Consider the following 21,328-nt stretch of genomic DNA (forward strand, 5'->3'; position numbering starts at 1 on the left):
ACATTGTATGGCTTTAAAACAGTGTAACACGATGTCAAAATACAATGACGGGTAGGCAATCATTGTAAATAAGAATTTGTTCTTAACTGACTTGCCTAGTTAAAAAGAAAAAAAATAAATGCCAACAAATGATTGCCAGTATGAGTTACGTTGTTGACTCTTGTAGCAAACCTTTATTTTGAAAATGTTGACAGCATGGCTTTAATGTCGAGTTCCTGTGTACACATGTTCATCACGGGTTAGTTATACAAGTCTTTGTGTACAGTCTGTGGTGGTTGTTCAAGATTATTAGCTTTGAGCCTAGAATGTCCAGATAAATAGCTAAACTCAAGCTCAGTTACTTTAGGGACACGTTTGCAGACAATCGTCCTGTTTTCGCTAGCATCTGTGTTAGCTACTTATGAGAGCTAGCTAGCTGTAGCTAACAACATTAGCTAGCTAACGTTAGCAAGGTACAGTAGTGGGACTTGGAAGCCAGCTACTGAGTGCAACGTTTCCTCTATTTTCGTGCTAGCATTACAAACTTCGGCAGACATCGAGACATAAGAAATAAGACATTTGTTTTTCAAATGCGTTGTTTTTTTTACAAGAACATAAACAACTGCACTGAAGACTGCAATGTCGTCTGGAGGCCATCAATGTAACGTTAGGTGTTGTTCCCACCAACTTGCGTCCCCCAGTGCGCACCAAACATTGGATGAAATGGACTTTGAAAGAGGTAGCTATATTTGGTACTTTCATACTCATGAACGGTTTGCCTGGTTAAATGGATCACAAAACAGATATGGAGCTGTAATGAGTGAAGTCTGAGTGATATTACAGGTATTTGGTCTGCTGCAATGGATGGAGACTTGGAGAGGGTCAAATCACTTCTCAAGAAGGGTACAGACCCTAACCTAAGAGACTCAGCCAATTACACTGCTCTGGTGAGGATGTCTCCAAAGGCAACAATTATAATTTCACCTATATTTGGTAACACATTTTGGCTGAGTTGAACTGATCCTCCTAACAATGTGGAATGGTTGTGATTTATTTCAGCACTATGCCAGCCGCAGTGGGCATAAGTCTGTATGTAAGTTCCTTCTGGAGAGCGGGGCATGTGCCAACCCTCAGACGCCAGGTGGGGCCACTCCTCTTCACCGATCTGCCTACTGTGGACAGCTTGACGTGGTCCAGCTGTTGCTTCACCATGGGGCAGATCCCCAGCTATGTGATGGTGATGGATCCTCCCCTTTACATAAGGTGCAGTACTAGTCAATGGCTATAAAAGGAAAATAATACAAAAGCAATAACGGCAGCATTATGTTGTAAGGCAATACTGTAATTCAGGTATGAGCAACTGGTGGCCCACGGATCAATTTTCCTTCGATTTTTTTTATAAATACAGTTGCAGCCAAATATATAGGCATCCTTGCACTTTACTTAAATAATTTCCTATTTCTTCTCAAATAAGTTGAAATGAAAAACAAAAACGTTTTGTCACCATACGTTGTTAATGGATTTTCAACATTTGAAGAAACAATTAAATTCTTTTATTAAAACTTAAGTTTGGGCATGGGCAAAATTATTGGCACCCCTGAGCTATTTTTTATTTAACCTTTATTTAACTAGGCAAGTCAGTTAAGAACAAATTCTTATTTACAATGAAGGCCTAGGAACAGTGGGTTGAACTGCGGGCAGAATGACAGATTTTTACCTTGTTAGCTCGGGGATTTGATCTAGCAACCTTTCGGTTACTGGCCCAACGCTCTAACCACTAGGCTACCTGCCATGTTTGAGTGGTCCCTCCACCAACTGTTGGACTGTTCTGGAGTGGCCAGCGAAGAGTCCAGATCTGAATCACATCCAAAACCTATGGAGTTTAAGAATTAGTTGAAGAATTAGAGCAGTTTGTTGCTGAACAGTAGCCCACATTGCCAGTAGTACGGTGCAGCAAGCTCTTTGATGGGTACAAGAAGCATTTGTTGTCAGTTATCTTGACCAAAAGATGTGCAACCAAGTACTAGCCCCGCAGTGCCAATCATTTTGTACATGCCATTTCGTCTTAAGTTTATAATTTTTATTTAGAAAATAAAGTTGACAAAATACAATTTGTTCCGCAATGTTGCAAATCCAATAAGATGTGAAGACCAAATTTGGTTGTGCATCAGCAGTTTTTCTCTTATGTCAGTCACTGACTAATCTCGATTACCCAGAAGTAAAATTCCCACGAAAGTTTTGAATCTGTCCATGAGAGATTAGTCTTGACAGTCACTCAATTAGCCCATGTTTTAGATTGGTAAGTTAGTCTAGCCAGCTATTACCGGCCGGGGGGGCCTCCATTGATTTTATTTGTCACTGTCACTCAGATATGATATTAAAAACAGCAAATATGTCAATATGTAGAATTGCACGAAATGAGCTGGAAAACTACAATTCTTTTTTCTCCTCGCCAACTAAATGTAACTTGGGGCTGGCTCTGACTGCATGTGGGGTTATGGATGTGGGAACACAGACCCGTGAGCCACTGCGGCCCATCATGGGTTCAGATCTTTTGTGGGCCCCACCCCCATCAAAGTTACCCATCCCTGCTGTAGTTGTATCACTTACGATGGTGTGTGTTGACGAAGGGAGCAGGCTGCAGAGCAGAGCCATGAAGATGTCTGCAGACTCCTTCTCCAGTGCTGTCCCTCCCTCCGGAGCCACACAAACAAGAAGTCCCAGGTACCTTACCAGCTAGCACAAGATGGACATCTGAAGGAGCTCCTGGAACCCCCACAATAACACAGGGACACCCAGCTTAACCAAAGTCAACACAACACATTACTTATCTGGTCAACTAGAAGCTTATCAGTGAGGCAGTCACTTGAGTTCAGCTGTTTTGTGTTTGTTTTCTTAAGGTCCCCACCTAAACTGGCTGGTAAGGGATTGATGTTATCTGGTGTAGTTCTTTCTCAACCAGCAGGGGGAGCAAGTCTACCAGCAATTGGTTTACTTTGTTAACTAGCTGTTTCTGCATGTTCACACTCACAAAATGCCATGGCATGCTGATCCTGACATCCTGGCCCTGAATTTGTTAGGTCTAGATGGCCCTTGGATAACTGCAGTAGCACGCGCCTGTTTCTCTGTACTAGCTGCTTTGAGCCATAGAGCAAGTGCACGTCTGTGAAAAAGATGTACTGAAAAACTGATGACGGGGTTAAAAATGAATCTGGCAGTAGTTTGCTTCATGTTCTACTGTTTTTTCATAGAACTGAAGAGGCTTTCCATATGTTGGGAGGGCATTCCATATGGTGTGAGACTGAAATGTGTATGAGTGTGTTGTGGGGAGGAAGTAATTCTGCAGCCTATGGATTTTCCTTGGACAAAGGAAATAGCACCAGCCTCAACAAAAATAGGATTAATCAAGCAAATGAGTTTGCTTTAGTTTGACCACATACATTATATTATGAAAAATCTCTCATTTTGTCTGATCAGTTATGATGTCTAAGACTTGTATAATGTGTAAATGAATGGATTTATTGTTTCTATGTTTGGTTATGGACATGAGAGGGAAAAATTCCATCTTATGTCTGGACTTGACAGTAGCTACTTGGCCAACATCCTTGCCTTTCAATAATTAGGTAAATATATGGTTTGGAGTTAAAATATTTGCTGTTTCTCTTGTTAACATTCATTAAACTGAATAAAACACTCTTTATATTATTAACATTTTTACTACACATTTCACTGCACCTATCCAGTGTATGTGACAATAAAACGTATATACATTACAGTTCAAAAGTTTGGGGTCACTTAGAAATCTCCTTGTTTTTGTTTTTTTAAGAAAAGCACAATTTTTTGTCCATTAAAATAACATCAAATTGATCAGAAATACAGTGTAGACATTGTTAATGTTGTATATTACTATTGTAGCTGGAAAAGGCGGATTTTTAATGGAATATCTACATTGGTGTACGGAGGCCCATTATCAGCAACCGTCACTCCTGTGTTCCAATGGCACGTTGTGTTAGCTAATCCAAGTTTATCATTTTAAAAGGCTAATTGATCATTAGAAAACACTTTTGCAGTTATGTTAGCCCAGCTGAAAACTGTTGTCTGATTGATTAAAGAAGCAATAAAACTGTCCTCCTTTAGACTAGTTGAGTATCTGGAGCATCAGCATTTGTGTGTTCGATTACAGGCGCAAACGGCCAGAAATAAAGTACTTCCTACTGAAACTCGTCAGTCTATTCTTGTTCTGAGAAATGAAGGCTATTCCATGTGAGAAATTGCCAAGAAACGGAAGATCTCGTACAGCGCTGTGTACTACTCCCTTCACAGAGCATTGCAAACTGGCTCTAACCAGAATAGAAAGAGGAGTCGGAGGCCCCGGTGCACAACTGAGCAAGCGGACAAGTACATTAGAGTGTCTAGTTTGAGAAGCAGACGCCTCACAAGTCCTCAACTGGCAGCTTCATTAAATAGTACCCACAAAACACCAATTTCAACGTCAATAATGAAGAGGCGACTATGGGATGCTGGTCTTTTAGGCAGAGTTGCAAAGAAAAAGCCATATCTCAGACTGGCCAATAAAAATAAAATATTAAGATGGGCAAAAGAACACAGACACTGGACAGAGGAAGATTGGAGTAAAAAGTTATGGACAGACAAATCTAAGTTTGAGGTGTTCGGATCACAAAGAACATTTGTGAGACACAAAAAAAATGAAATGATGCTGGAGGAGTGCTTGACACCTTCTGTCAAGCATGTTGGAGGCAATGTGATGGTCTGGGGGTGCTTTGGTGGATCTTGGAGAAGGAAGGCTATCATTCCATTTTGAAACGACGTGCCATACCCTGTGTACGGTGCTTAATTGGAGCCAGTTTTCTCCTACAACAGGACAATGACCCAAAGCACAGCTCCAAACCATGCAATAACTATTTAGGGAAGAAGCAGTCAGCTGGTATTCTATCTATAATGGAGTGGCCAGCACAGTCACCGGATCTCAACCCTATTGAGCTGTTGTGTGAGCAACTTGACCGTATGGTACGTAAGAAGTGCTCATCAAGCCAATTCAACTTGTGGGACGTGCTTCAGGAAGCATGGGGTGAAATCTCTTCAGATTACCTCAACAAATTGACAACTAGAATGCCAAGGGTCTGCAAGGCTGTAATTTCTGCAAATGGAGGATTCTTTGACGAAGTAAAGTTTGAAGAACAAAATTATTATTTCATTTTAAAATCATTATTTATAACCTTGTCAATATCTTGAATATTTCCTATTCATTTTGCAACTAAATTCATGCATGATTTCATGGAAAACGAGGACAAACTTTTGAACGGTAGTGTGTATATATATACATATATACAATACCAGTCAAAAGTTTGGACAAACCTACTCATTCAAGGGTTTTTCTTTATTTTTACTATTTTCTACATTGTAGAATAATAGTGAAGATATCAAAACTATGAAATAACACAAATGGAATCATGTGGTAACCAAAAAAGTGTTAAACAAATCAAAATTTATTTTATATTTGAGATTCTTCAAATAGCCACCCTTTGCCTTGATGACAGCTTTGCACACTCTTGGCATTCTCTCAACCAGTTTCACCTGGAATGCTTTTCCAATGGTCTTGAAGGAGTTCCCACATATGCTGAGAACTTGTCTGTTTTTCCTTCACTCTGTGGTCCAACTCATCGCAAACCATCTCAATTTGGTTGAGGTCGGGTGATTGTGGAGGCCAGGTCATCAGATGCAGCACTCCATCATTCTCCTTTTTGGTCAAATAGCCCTTACACAGCCTGGAGGTGTGTTGGGTCATTGTCCTGTTGAAAAAAATAAATGATAGTCCCACTAAGCTTAAACCAGATGGGATGGCGTATCACTGCAGAATGCTATGGTAGCCATGCTGGTGTGCCTTGAATTCTATATAAATCACAGACCAGAAAAGCAACTTCAAACCTCCTCCATGCTTCACGATGGGAACCCTACGTGGAGATCATCCGTTCACCTACTCTGTCTCACAAAGGCACGGCGGTTGGAACCAAAAATATCAAATTTGGACTCATCAGACCAAAGGACAGATTTCCACCGGTCTAATGTCCATTGCTCGTGTTTCCTGGCCCAAGCAAGTCTCTTCTTCTTACTGGTGTCCTTTAGTAGTGGCTTCTTTGCAGCAATTAGACCATGAAGGAATGATTCACGCAGTCTCCTCTGAAAAGTTGATGTTGACGTTTCTGTTATTTGAACTCTGTGATGCATTTGTTTGGGCTTCAATCTGAGGTGCAGTTAACTCTAATGAACGTTTCCTCTGCAGCAGAGAACTCTGTTTCTTCCTTTCCTGTGGCGGTCCTCATGAGAGCCAGTTTCATCATAGCGCTTTATGGTTTTTGCGACCGCACTTGAATAAACTTTCAAAGCTCGTGAAATTTTCTGGATTGACTGATCTTCATGTCTTTAAAGCAATGATCGACTTTCGTTTCCCTTTGCTTATTTGACCTCTTCTTGACACAATATTGACTTGGTCTTTTACCAAATTGGGCTATCTTCTGTATTCCACCGCTAAAGTCACAACACAACGGATTGGCACAAACGCATTAACCTCTCTCGGGTACGTGAGACGTTAGCGTCCCACCTCTTTAACAGCCAGTGAAAGTGCAGGTCGCAAAATTCAAAACAACAGAAATCCCATAATTAAAATTCCTCAACATACATGTATTTTACACCATTTTAAAGATACACTTGTTGTAAATTCAGCCACAGTGTCCGATTTCAAAAAAGCTTTATGACGAAAGCAAACCAAACGATTATGTTAGGTGAGTGCCTATTCACAGAATAACACAGCCATTTTTCCAGCCAAAGAGAGGATTCACAAAAAGCAGAAATATATATAAAATTAATCACTAACCTTTGATGATCTTCATCAGATGACACTCATAGGACTTCATGTTACACAATACATGTATGTTTTGTTCGGTAAAATTTATATCCAAAAATCAGAGTTTACATTGGCACCTTACATTCAGAAGTCACAAAACATCCTTTGATTTTGCAGAGCCACATCAATTTACAGGAATACTCATAATAAACATTGCTAAAAGATACAACAGTTATGCATGGAATTTTAGATGCACTTCTCCTTAACTTCTCTGGGATATGTGGGACGCTAACGTTCCATTTGGCCAAAAGCCAGTAAAAAATGCAGAGCGCCAAATTCAAATAAATTACTATAAAAATCTAACTTTCATTAAATCACACATGAAAGATAGCAAATTAAAGCTACACTGGTTGTGAATCCAGCCAACATTTTAGAATTCAAATAGGCTTTTCGGCGAAAGCAAACGATGCTATTATCTGAGTTAGCACCATAGTAAACAAAGAGAGAGAAGCATATTTCAACCCTGCAGGCGCGACACAAAACGCAGAAATTAAAATATAATTCATGCCTTACCTTTGACGAGCTTCTGTTGTTGGCACTCCAATATGTCCCATAAACATCACACATGGTCCTTTTGTTCGATTAATTCCATCGATGCATACATCCAAAATGTCCATTTATTTGGCGCGTTTGATCCAGAAAAACACTGGTTCAAACTTGTGAAACGTGACTACAAAATATCTCAAAAGTTACCTGTAAACTTTGCCAAAACATTTCAATCTACTTTTGTAATACAACTTTAGGTATTGTTTAACGTACATCATCGATAGAATTCAAGACGGGATGATCTGTGTTCAATACAGGATTAAAACAAACTGTAGCTAGCTTTCTGGTCACGCGCCTCTAACTAGCAGGACACTTCCAGTGACCCTCGTTCAAGATGGCCGTACTTCTTCATTACACAAAGGAAAAAACCTCAACCAATTTCTAAAGACTGTTGACATCCAGTGGAAGCGGTAGGAACTGCAAGAAGGTCAATTAGAAATCTGTATTCCCAATGAAAACCCATTGAGAAAAGAGTGACCTCAAAAAAACAAAATCTGAATGGTTTGTCCTCGGGGTTTCGCCTGCTAAATAAGTTCTGTTATACTCACAGACATGATTCAAACCGTTTTAGAAACTTCAGAGTGTTTTCTATACAACAATACTAATAATATGCATATCTTATCTTCTGGGGATGAGTAGCTGGCAGTTGAATTTGGGTATGCTTTTCATCCAAACGTGAAAATGCTGCCCCCTATCCTAGAGAAGTTAATGCAACCGCTGTGTCAGATTTCAAAAAAGCTTTACGGAAAAAGCAAACCATGCAATAATCTGAGTCGGCGCTCAGAGCCCAATCAAGACACAAATATAGCCGCCATATTATGCAGTCAACAGAAGTCAGAAGTAACAATATAAACATTCACTTACCTTTGATGATGTTCATCAGAATGCACTCCCAGGAATCACAGTTCCACAATAAATGTTCGTTTTGTTCGATAATGTCCGTCATTTATGTCCAAATTCCTCCTTGTTGTTCTAGCGTTCAGTACACTTTCCAAACTCACGACGGCGGGCAGGTCCAGCGGAAAGTACGGACGAAAAATTTAAAAAGTTATATTACAGTCCGTAAAAACATGACAAACGAAGTATTGAATCAATATTTAGGATGTTTTTAACAATTCATCATAATATTCTAACCGGAATATTCCTGTGTCGTCAGAATTGCGATGGAACAGAGCTCGCTCTCACGTGAACGCACATGGTCAGAGCATGTTCAGGTCATGGCAGACCTGACTCAATCCTCTCTCCTTCGGCCCCACTAAACAGTAGAGGCACCAGACAAGGTTCTAACGACTGTTGACATCTAGTGGAAGCCTTAGGAAGTGCAACATTACCTATATCCCACTGTATCTTCAATAGGAGCTGAGTTGAAAATCGACCAACCTCAGATTTCTCACTTCCTGGTTGGATTTTTTTCTCAGGTTTTTGCCTGCCTGATGAGTTCTGTTATACTCACAGACATCATTCAAACAGTTTTAGAAACTTCCGCGTGTTTTCTATCCAAATCTACGAATAATATGCATATTCTAGCTTTTATGGCTTTGTAGCAGGCCGTTTACACTGGGCATGCTTTACATTCGGGCGTGAAAATACTGCCCCCTACCCCAAAGAAGTTAAGAAGGAAAGAAATTCCTCAATTAGCTTTTTACAAGGCACATCTGTTAATTTAAATGTATTCCTGGTGACTACCTCATGAAGCTGGTTGAGAGAATGCCAAGAGTGTGCAAAGCTGTCAAAGCAAGGCAAAGGGTGGCTGCTTTGAAGAATCTCAAATATAAAATATATTTTGATTTGTTTTACACTTTTTTAGTTACTACATGATCCCATATGTGTTATTTCATAGTTGTGATGTCTTCACTATTATTCTACAATGTGTAACGGTCGTTCTCCTCCTCTTCGTCCGAAGAGGAGGAGTAGGGATTGGACCAAAGCGCAGCGTTGTTATATGACATAGTGAAGTTTATTAAAGTAAGACGAAACACGAAAACACTATGACAGACTACAAAACAAATAAACGATGTAGACAGACCTGACTTGAGAACTTACAAACTACAAAGAACGCACGAACAGGAACAGACTACACACACGAACGACAAACGAAACAGTCCCGTGTGGTAGACATACAGACATGGAAGACAACCACCCACAACAAACAATGTGAAACAACCTACCTATATATGGTTCTCAATCAGAGGAAAACGTAAACCACCTGCCTCTGATTGAGAGCCATACAAGGTCAATTAACACTGACACTTAACATAGAACAAACAACACAGACTGCCCAACCAGCTCACGTCCTGACCCACTAAACATTGTGGGTCAGGTGAATGCACCAATTTGTAAGTCGCTCTGGATAAGAGCGTCTGCTAAATGACTTAAATGTAATGTAAATGTAAACACAACTATACAAAAGGAAAACAAGGTCAGGAACGTGACACAATGTAGAAAATAGTAAAAATAAAGAAAAACCCTTGAATGAGTAGGTGTGTCCAAACTGTTTTACTGGTGCTGTGTGTGCAGACAAATATAAGGGTTTATTTTCTTGTCTGTAGGCTACACATAACATTTTAGCTTCAAGATAAAAGCACAGTGTTGCTATAACAGCATGTCTTCATCAAGTAACATTTGCCTATCAAAAATGAATGGTTAACCCTCTCACACAAATATAAAAGCACAGTAGGCCTACTTTACAACATTGCAACAAACCAGGCTTCATCTTTATAAATATCATGCAAATCATTGCATGTGGTAACAGCAAATTGCAACTGAAAACGTAGGTATAATATAATTTACCGCAATATGTTTTATATGAAAGCTCATACCTGCCACCAAAAAAAGTAAAATGCCTCATGATTTGTCAACTGTAGCCTACTGATAACAACCACAGCTGTACAGTCGTGGCCAAAAGTTTTGAGAATGACACAAATATACATTTTCACAATGTCTGCTGCCTCAGTTTGTATGATGTCAATTTGCATATTCTCCAGAATGTTATGAAGAGTGATCCGATGAATTGCAATTAATTGCAAAGTCCCTCTTTGTCATGCAAATGAACCGAATCCCCAAAAAACATTTCCACTGCATTTCAGCCCTGCCACAAAAGGACCAGCTGACATCATATCAGTGATTCTCTCATTAACACAGGTGTGATTGTTGACGAGGACAAGGCTGGAGATCACTCTGTCATGCTGATTGAGTTCGAATAACAGACTGGACGCTTCAAAAAGAGGGTGGTGCTTGGAATCATTGTTCTTCCTCTGTCAACCATTGTTACCTGCAAGTAAACACGTACCGTCATCATTGTTTTGCACAAAAAGGGCTTCACAGGCAAGAATATTGCTGCCAGTAAGATTGCACCTAAATCAACCATTTATCGGATCATCAAGATTTTCAAGGAGAGCGATTCAATTGTTGTGAAGAAGGCTTCAGGGCGTACAAGGAAATCCAGCAAGCGTCAGGACCGTCTCCTAAAGTTGATTCAGCTGCGGGATCGGGGCACCACCAGTACAGAGCTTGCTCAGGAATGGCAGGAGGCAGGTGTGAGTGCATCTGCACGCACAGTGATGCGAAGACTTTTGGAGGATGACCTGGTGTCAAGAAGGGCAGCAAAGAAGCCACTTCTCTCCAGGAAAAACATCAGGGACAGACTGATATTCTGCAAAAGGTACAGGGATTGAACTGCTGATGACTGGGGTAAAGTCATTTTCTCTGATGAATCCCCTTATCGGTTGTTTGGGGCATCCGGAAAAAAGCCTGTTCGGAGAAGACAAGGTGAGCGCTACCATCAGTCCTGTATCATGCCAACAGTAAAGCATCCTGAGACCATTCATGTGTGGGGTTGCTTCTCAGCCAAGGGAGTGCGCTCACTCACAATTTTGCCTAAGAACACAGCCATGAATAAAGAATGGTACCAACACATCCTCCGAGAGCAACTTCTCCCAACCATCCAGGAACAGTTTGGTGACGAACAATGCCTTTTCCAGCATGATGGAGCACCGTGCCATAAGGCAAAAGTGATAACTAAGTGGCTCGAGGAACAAAACATTGATATTTTGGGTTCATGGCCAGGAATCTCCCCAGACCTTAATCCCATTGAGAACTTGTGGTCAATCCTCAAGAGGCGGGTGGACAAACAAAAATCCACAAATTCTGACCAACTCCAAGCATTGATTATGCAAGAATGGGCTGCCATCAGTCAGGATATGGCCCAGAAGTTAATTGACAGCAGGCCAGGGCGGATTGCAGAGGTCTTGTAAAAGAAGAGTCAACACTGCAAATATTGACTCCTTGCATCAACTTCATGTAATTGTCAATAAAAGCCTTTGACACGTATGAAATGCTTGTAATTATACTTCAGTATTCCATAGTATTCCAAAAATATCTAAAGACACTGAAGCAGAAAACTTTGTGGAAATTAATATTTGTGTCATTCTCAGAACTTTTGGCCACAATTGTAGGTAGCCTAGAGAAGCCTATGAGCTCTGATCCCATCTGGACCAGGGGAAATGTAACGTCAAGTTTTCATAGCTTAAGCTATGTATTTATAGCCTAAAAGGGCCCATTTATTTGTGTTCTGAGAAAATGTGAACGTGATCAAGTTTGATTTATATTCACACTTCGGGTGCTAGGCTTCCTAGGACTTTTTAATAAATACATTATTGACTGGAATTAATAAACTCAATAGTGATGCCATACTGTAAGAGTTTTTTTTTTTTTTTTTTACAGATGTGAAGGGCAACCCTGCATACAGTGAGTTCAGCCCTGTTAGTTTTGTTATACATTTTTGTCCAATCGCAGTTGTTGTCTCTGTCTGTGTAACGGGTTATAATGTTATCATTCTCCTTAGGGCCAGGAGGTTTTCCAGGATTTTTGTTTTTACCATATCACTTGATATGAAAAATAATCTGCTCCTGTCATAGTCCATATCAAAGCCCATATATAATTGTTTTTTTACAACTGATTTATTACTATGTCATACGCTACAACTAGGGTCCGGAGTTGGTTAGGTTAGCCTACTACCAGCTCAGGAAAAACTCTGGGCCCCAGGATAACAATACCCCCCACCACTCTAAGACCTGTGGGGCCACCTCTGAAATCACCACACGATATTACAAATAAAAAACATATCCTATTTGTATGATCTACATTTTACATGGTTTTGGTGGTGGGGATGGACTTCCATGGTTTTACATGGCTCAGTGCTGCCGGCAGCTACTGCAACAATGTCAGAATGTAACAGGCAGTTACTGCAATTTCAGGTAAAAACCCATTAAAACCACTGGCACAGCACAAACCCCAGAAGCCCCCGCAAGGCAGCTTTGTGAATTTTAAAGCTGCATATGGAAATTTGAGTTATAGATATGTCATACTCATTGAAAGCAAGGCTAAGAAGAGGTATATTTGTTCTATGTGTGCTAGGTCTATACTTCCCTTTTTGAAGTTTAGTTTTCCGTCTTTTACTTTCGGCTTTGTACACCAACTTCAAACAGCTGAATATACAATATTTTGGTTATGGAAAATATATTTTTACAACAGTTTAGATGGTACAATAATTCTCTACACTGTACTTGTTTGTTTTGTCACATAAACTGAAATTAGGCGAACTATTAGAATTTTAGCAACCAGGAAATGGCGGAGCGATTTCTGCATAGTGCATCTTAAACTGTGTCATTGCAGGACCTTGCTGAAAATTATTAAATAATATAGGCTATAAAGAGTTATCTGTAGCTCCTAAATTATTTATGGCTATTCAAATTCATCTTTATGTTTAATTTTTTTTTACAAATACAGTTTTTCCATCAAGAGAAATGTTCTTTAGCCTATTGTGTATTTAAATGTTTGTATTATAAGTTTGCCATGTGTTATTTATTCTAAGGGTTTTCTCGTGCTATTTTGTATTTCATGTTTGATTATGTAAATTCTGCATTCAGTTTGTGTAAACTGTGAGCAAGAATGAATAAAGCCAAAGTCAGTCGTGCTTTCCTTCGTTCGCTATGGAAAATATCAATGTGACCTAAAAAAAGGATGACATGAGGTTTTTGTAACTGCTCAACAAATCAGTGTAGCCTAATGGCAGGCAGGAATTGGGCTTCAAGTAAGCCTACAGATATTCTACAATTAAATAATTCAACAATTAAAATAATTCAACATGAAGTAGCAAGTTAAGCGATGTTGCCATATACGTAATATGTTGTCCTTTAGGTTATTGGTTAGGCTGCTGTGAAATGTGTGAACTTTTAGATGAAGGCCTGATAGATACTAATATTGAAGCAGCTCAGATGTAGCCTAATGGCTTAGTACTAGTAGGTCTACTTATTGCACATACACTTAGTGTAGAGAACATTAAGGACACCTTCCTAATATTGAGTTGCATCCGCCCACCTTTTACCTTCAGAACAGCCTCAATTTGTCGGGGCAGGGAATTTACAAGGTGTCAAAAGCGTTCCACAGGGATGCTGGCCCATGTTGACTCCAATGCTTCCCATAGTTGTGTCCTGTTGGCTGGATGTTGTTTGGGTGGTGGAGCATTCTTGATACACACGGGAAACTGTTGAGCGTGAAAAACCCAGCAGCATTGCAGTTCTTGACACAAACCCATGCACCTGGCACCTACTACCATACCCCGTTCAAAGGCACTGAAATATTTTGTCTTACGGATTCATGGCACACATACACAATACATGTCTCAATTGTCTCAAGGCTTAAAAATCCTTATTTAACCTGTGACATCAATACATAACATATAAGGGATCATAGCTTTCACCTGGATTCACCTGGTCAGTCTGTCATGGAAAGAGCAGGTGTCCTTAATGTTTGGTATATTCAGTATACATGAAAGTGATGTCAATATTTAGCCTAATCTAGATATTAAATAATTTGGTTAATATGGTTTTCATACAAATAAATGTGTCCTTGCTTCGCTTGTTTAAAACATTGTAAACTTTTTAGTCTATTTATATTCAACAAAGAAGTGTTCAAACAGCTAGACAAATAAACATATTCATTCTATATTTAGAAGATTTTCTGCAAGTAAAGTGACGCAGGAGGGCAAATGGTGATCTAATGATGCACTTATCTGTCCTACGAGTGGTCTGAGGCAGGCATTAGATTACAAGCGATTACAATGTTAATAAGGACAGTTTTGGGAAACTGCTTGGAAATTTAAAGATGCTCCTACGAAGATTCTAATGATGAACTGAGCCTTAAGATGCTTTTGGGAAATCGAGCCCAGGACCAAAGCCAGATCCCAGGACGGTACCATAGGCTTAGACACTGTTCTGAGCCGACGCAAGCCTTCAGGAACCGCACCACCAGAGGATGAGACCCCGGGGTAGAGCCATCAATCCCTATGTGACACAGCGATATGGCTGCCACAAACTTTCAATGTAAAAAAAGAAAAGCCAAGCTCAAAAAGCTCTTGCAAGAACATCAAAGCGTCCTCCAAAGATCTCTGAAAAGGAGAAGCTCCTTTAATCTGACACCAACCCTCAAACGCATCACTTATACGTATTCAACCCCCTCATAGAGGTCGCTCGCACTGACTGTATAGTCATAGTCATATTCGAGGGTAAACCCCTAACTGTCAATGTCAGCCTTTCAGGTGCCAAACCCACAGATTCTGCAACAGAAAATGCACACGATGAAGGACAAGGTTCAGGAGAGATAGAGACCACGTCTCCCCCTGCCTGATGTACATCACCGATATCCTGTTGTCAGACCTTACCAACACATGCTAGCCCTCCAATATCGGGAGAAAACGCCTCAGCGCCAGCAAAACAGCCAGTAGCTCCAGGTAATTGATATGCAGCAACCTTAGCACTGTCGTTCCCTGTATCCCACACACAGCACTCCCCATCCCAGTGAAGATGTATCTGTCGTGATCACCTGGCCCATGGGAACCCCTTGGGGCATGGTCGGAGGTTCAAATACGGTTGGTTAGACGTTTAGAGCTTACTCTTACCACTAGCCATCTAACTCAAGCAGGGAAGCACAAGCAGAGCAGAAGTAGTTGGCTTTTACCCAACACAAATTTAATAAATGTTTTATTTTATTTTACCTTTATTTAACCAGGTAAGCTAGTTGAGAACAAGTTCTCATTTACAACTGCAACCTGGCCAAGATAAAGCAAAGCAGTGCCACACAAACAACAACACAGAGTTATACATGGAATAAACAAGAGTACAGTTAATAACACAATTGCTACCCAAGCAATTCTACCCAAGCAAGTAAGCATTAGCTACACAAACAGAGCAGAAAGTAGTTAGCTTTTAGAAAACACAAAAACCGATACCAAGACCCAAATCTCGCTACATCTAGGGGGACGAGTACTCTCTCCCCACAAACAGACACCTAAGTCAGAGCTGTAATCCAGTAGTCTTTGTGTGACACTTAGCGTGACACATTCTTCTTCAGGCAGGCTGATAAGCGAAGAATTTAGGAAATTAATGTGAGCCCCGATGTTCAAGCCAGGAAGGCAGGGCTTCCGAGGGCACGCTCTGCATTCATTGACCCGTTGGGCGTTTTTTGGTCGTTGACTTCCCGTAGTATGTTATACCGAGTGACCGACTGAAAGGGAACTGCCGATTTTTCTCTCTGCCCCATAGTAAAAAATAAGAACCCGCCCCTCCCAAAAAATAATAATCTATAAAAATTGTTGTTGTGGCCCTTGCTCGAACCTTGTTTGGCTCAATGAGACAATTCTGTTTACACCGCCCTGCTTTAAGGGGGGCAACTGTCGAGACATAGCAAGTACACGACTTTACTGCGCTACGCCACTGAATAAAACAAGTCTCAAATATTAGATGTCTATACATTTCAGCTGTTACAAAAACATTGCTTTGCTATTAACATTTATACTGTAGGAGTGTTGGCTCAATGGGACAATTCTGTTTACACCGCCCTGCTTCAAGGGGGGCAACTGTCGAGACATAGCAAGTACACAAGTTTACATTTGAGTAAAATGTGCAGCCCATGGTATTTTTATGAAAAGTAGTAAGTGTGAAAAGGCTCTTTCATTGGGCCCTGCTGGTGGGCCATTTCCATTGCGCTCTTCAAACCACATCCAGTGCCGTAACTGGAGGGGTGCCAGGCCACATCTGGAGCTCATTGCAGCTGACGCCACGCTGCACTAGTGGAGAGAGAGGGGGTGAATGTCATGCTGGCTAACCAGGCCAAGTGAGCCGTTAACCCTCAGTGACAAGAATGTCCTTCCACATTGTGTTGTGAATGTGACTTCAGCATACAGTACATGTGATGATACCTTGTGTTACTGTGATTCACAGAGTTGGGATGTCCTTTGACTGTTAGCCTCTGCCGAGTCCCTAACAACCGGATGTTCCGGTTTTCAGGTAAAATGGAAAGAGCCTGTGACACGACTTCCACTTTGGACGTTAACAAGGCGACACTCCATCTTAACTCCTCCACATTTACTGGATTGGTTGAACAGTACATAAGAGAACCTCCCCCAACAGTTATTTATCTTTTCATTAAGACCAGTATGTAGGGGATCTAGTTTCAGGCGTTTCGTTTACGCCTGCTACGTCAAGTTATTTGGCCATTGGAGGATATGGGAAGATATTTGGGGGGGGAAATGGCTATTGCAATGTTTTGAGGGTACCATGGAAAATAAAGAATAATATGCAACGTAAGTGAGCTGATTCATTTCAGATGGCACACAGATAATCATAGTTAATCATGGCAGCCTATCTGATTGTATCTTTGCCAGATTTTGTGAAAGACAAACAATCACTCTAAAACGTTTATGCCGTCTCTGGTTTGCCAATGAGCGAGCTAATGAAAACATTATGTGGCATTGGGGGAAATGGAGGAATGTTAAAGGGCTTTTCATTCCTTTTTGATATGTTTTCATGTGTCGGCTTGAATTGGAGAATTGCTTACACTTTTATGTGAGAAGCACATCATAGAGCGAGCAATTGTAATTGGGACAAATCTGCTCTTGAACTGTGTTAATCAACATATTGCTGAACAACAATGCAACTTTGCTACCCACGTTATATGTACTTAAAAAACACAGATCAAAATGTAGTTTGCGCTACATTTGAACTTCCATTGCGTTATATACGCATTTCTCAAGGTTTCAAAGACTTTTACAGATAGCGTCGACTCATCTCATTCACAATGTTACTATACAGTCGAAGAATGGATTGATTTTCCCAAATCCAACATTTTGATTATTTGTGTATACATCTGCATACCTGAAAGTGTAAACAATATGGACGATTCACTGAAAAATAATGTTTCTCTCTCTCTCTCTTTCTCTTTGAAACTATATTCTCCCTGTATGAAAACTAGAGGAGGACTCCACAAGACAAGTAAATGTATACTGCTCAATTTCGTGGGGTTTTTGGGAAAGCAAAGAAACTTCCATTGGCCCGAGAACCCACTTCCTCAATAATGAAATCAAGTTAAGCCAGGACTGGATGTTTTTCCCCTCAGAAATAGAAGGTGGTCTGAAAACGCTGGTGTTGGAGAACTTTTGTGCAGGAGCTACATTTTAAAACAGGGCCTACTGTGGCCAGAGGAGCAGAAAGAGTGGATTGTGTGCATATGTGTAGAGCATGTTTTCTCCCTCTTTCCTTCTGTAAACTTTGGAAAACAGGGAAGGACATAAACGGAGCTGAAGGCTGTACACCTCTGGTAAAGTTGAGTCAATCAAAACTGGGTCTGAATTAATGTTATTGCACTATAAGAAATAATGTTTTGATACATGAACTGAACTGTGTTTACCATGTTAAATACATTTAGTCCAGGAAACGTTACAATTTGATTAGTTTTGCTGGATTTTAGACTATCTTAGACTAAAACTGTGCCAGAAAAAAAAGCCCCGAGGCCTATGATTTCTTAATCCGGCCCTGCTGAGAGTTCCTTTTGTGTGTTTGACCTACACAGGCCTGGTCGCTGTCATCTTGGCTGCTGGAAAAGCTCTCCTTCCACCTGTTCTCTACACAGGAGCCATTCCCTGGTCTCCCAGCTGCAGGACCAGAGAGCAGGGCCTGGCTGGTTGAGCCTGAAGTAATCAGCTAAATGGCTGGCAGATGGGAACACATCTAAAAGGGGGTGGACTTCCAGACACTGGCATCGAAGACTGCCCAATATTATCAAATGTAACCTGGAATGAGGGAGAGGGGTCATAATCAAATCTCAGGGGGCTACTCCTCAGAGATCCAACTTAATCTAATTCAACTCCACTCCTGCTTTATAGCAGCCTGATGATTGAAGTGATATTGGAAATCTTACTCTCCCACTGTCCAGGTTAGATGGTAACGGAAGGCTGCACAGACTCGGATCCAGGGGCTGCTGCCCCTCTCAATCAGCACTGTCACTATCTAGGGTGTTAAAACAGAAGTGTCAAACGCGCTTTGACATGAGGCCCAAAACGAAGCTAAAGTTGTTCATATTGTCAGACCCTGCCATAAATACTTGAATTTGCAACCGTTGACCATGGGACACTAGCATCCTCGAAGTTTTACAGCAGGGAGTGACTTTAGTAGAGGAGCATTTTTAACCAGCCCTTTAGAATGTATTGGCAATAAGGAAGAGACCCAAATTCCCGTCAGTCATCTAAAGGTGGATTTCAGTGGTTCCGTCTTAAAAAGAAATGTATTCATTAGGATCCCCTTTAGCTACTGCTAAAGCAGCAGCTACTCTTCCTGGGGTTCACGCAGACATAAAACATGACATAATACATCACATTAATTGACAAGTACATCACAAGGACCGAACTACATGCATTTAAAATAAGAATTCACGCTTTTGCACATTTATTCCTTCATAATCATGTGATTAATAGACACTACTAAATGGCTTGCCCCTCAGTCATACCCAGTGGCGACCCGTCATTCAGGGCAGGTGCAGAGCTCCACCTGTTTTGAGCCCCACCTGTTTAGCTAAAGAAAGAAATATATCTATATTTTTGTTGTTGCCTGTTTTGCATGTTATTTTGTCATTTATACGTGTCACATATCAGTTTGCAAACAATGTAAAAAAAAAAAAAAAAAAACATTGAGTTAATAAAGCTATATACAAACATGGTCTCTTTTTTGCTTTCTTGAGTAAGACAGCTCCAAAATGCAGGTGTTTCAGCCTAGCTCAGTGCTTTCTGTCGTGGTGGGGCAGCTAGCAGAAAATACAGAGCGTAGGGGTGATAATGTTCTCTAGTTGCGCCGTGATTGGCTCTGTTCTGTCACTCATGGGGACACTACGTCACCACAAAATCTGCGTTGTGAGCTCGAAAATTCAAGCCCCTTGAGTACTGCCATAGAGTTACATTAGAAGTGCCCATCCAAGAAGGCTCAAGGTCTTTGGCCACAGATAAAATTACATTAAATTACATTATATCTACCATAGCTTTGATTGGACTGATCATGTCAACATCATACTTTCAAAATCTTAGCTAGCAAGCTAGCAGTCATCATCATGAATGAAGTTGACAATCTACTGGAAAATCCTTTTCAATCCTTGTCATCTGAAGAGAAATTATAGATAAAATGTATCATCAGCCATTGGACATAAACAAAAAATTGCAAATTAAACAATGAGTGGTTTGGAAGGAATCAGTGCCTAACTGCAAGCGTTGCAAAGCAATCACTAGCCTGCTATTCAGTGGAGTGGGTGTGTGATCCAAGTTTGGGTTTAAGAGTTTATTTTCCAAGCTTAAACGATAAACGTTCACATGCCTTGGGCCAGAAAAGGTTGAATACATTGACCATGCTGTCAATCCAGCATGACTTCTGCCGCATTGAAAACAACTGGAAATTCGGAATTGGGAAATCTCAGACTGAAAAAAACTAGCTCCGACTGGGAAATTTCCACGTCAGGAACTCTGGCCTCTTTCTAGAGCTCTGACATGAAGATCACTGACGTCATGATTCAACATTGTTTTTTTCCGAGTTCCCAGTTGTCTTGAAAGCACCACAAATCCAGAGAATGGCAGACTTTGATGACAAATTTGCCCACGAAGGACCGCCGCGCCACCTTCCTGTTCAAGTGAGCACAACACAACAAGGTGAGTTCAGAAATGTCTTGTATGCTGCTGCATAAATTATGTATTATGCCAGGGAGATATGTATACTGTAGCTAAGAAAGTAATACTAAGTGTATGTTGTGTAGTAAGCTGTTAGTAGTCCATGTGCCTCAACCTAATAAAAACCTCACTGTTCTGACTTGGTGGTGCACATGTAGCCTAAAGCCTGTTTTATTTATATTGACCACGGCCATCCTAGCTTGCTCATTGTCTTCAAAGTCTGACATTTATTCCTGATTATTATTTGACCATGCTTGTCACTTATGAACATTTTGAACATCTTGGCCATGTTCTGTTATAATCTCCACCCGGCACAGCCAGAAGAGGACTGGCCACCCCTCATAGCCTGGTTCCTCTCTAGGTTTCTTCCTAGGTTTTGGCCTTTCTAGGGAGTTTTTCCTAGCCACCGTGCTTCTACACCTGCATTGCTTGCTGTTTGGGGTTTTAGGCTGGGTTTCTGTACAGCACTTCGAGATATCAGCCGATGTACGAAGGGCTATATAAAATAAACTTGATTTGATTTGATTAATGTCTTAAATGAAATTACGGATTGCCTTTTATCCGCTCGTCGTCCCCCTATGCCATAGTTTGTACATCTCAATTGTCAGTAGAAACCATATCAGCTATGTTTTTTAAAAGGCAGTAAATGAGGCTGAATGAATTGTTTCACTGCCAGACAAGGCTCCGCTGATAGCCAGGTGTAGCAGTGGTAAGGATTCACTCCATGGTGCTGAAAAGAAAGCTCTGCTGTTGCGACAGCTTTATGTAGGCCCTAACAGTTTGTGGGCACTGTTTGTCACCGTTATAGTGTTATTGATGTATTGTTTAGTGTTGTGTAGTGG

General features: G+C 40.7%; 1 protein-coding gene across 2 annotated transcripts; it reads left to right on the top strand.

Moving 5' to 3' along the window:
* Positions 1 to 20: 20 nt before the first annotated feature.
* Positions 21 to 19,416, top strand: ankrd39 (ankyrin repeat domain 39). 2 transcript variants are annotated; one of them, XM_055886816.1, is made up of 4 exons: positions 21 to 718; positions 823 to 926; positions 1,039 to 1,242; positions 18,353 to 19,416. In XM_055886816.1, the coding sequence occupies exons 1-4, from the start codon at positions 619 to 621 to the stop codon at positions 18,485 to 18,487; spliced, it is 543 nt and encodes a 180-aa protein (XP_055742791.1). In that variant the 5' UTR covers positions 21 to 618; the 3' UTR covers positions 18,488 to 19,416. The 2 variants fall into 2 exon arrangements, with proteins under 2 accessions (XP_055742791.1, XP_055742790.1); XM_055886815.1 differs by lacking the exon at positions 18,353 to 19,416 and adding an exon at positions 2,617 to 4,199 and having other exon boundaries at positions 36 to 718.
* The last annotated feature ends 1,912 nt before the right edge of the window (positions 19,417 to 21,328 follow it).

The sequence above is a fragment of the Salvelinus fontinalis genome, chromosome 28 (genome assembly GCF_029448725.1).
Source record: "Salvelinus fontinalis isolate EN_2023a chromosome 28, ASM2944872v1, whole genome shotgun sequence".
Classification (NCBI taxonomy): Eukaryota; Metazoa; Chordata; class Actinopteri; order Salmoniformes; family Salmonidae; genus Salvelinus; species Salvelinus fontinalis.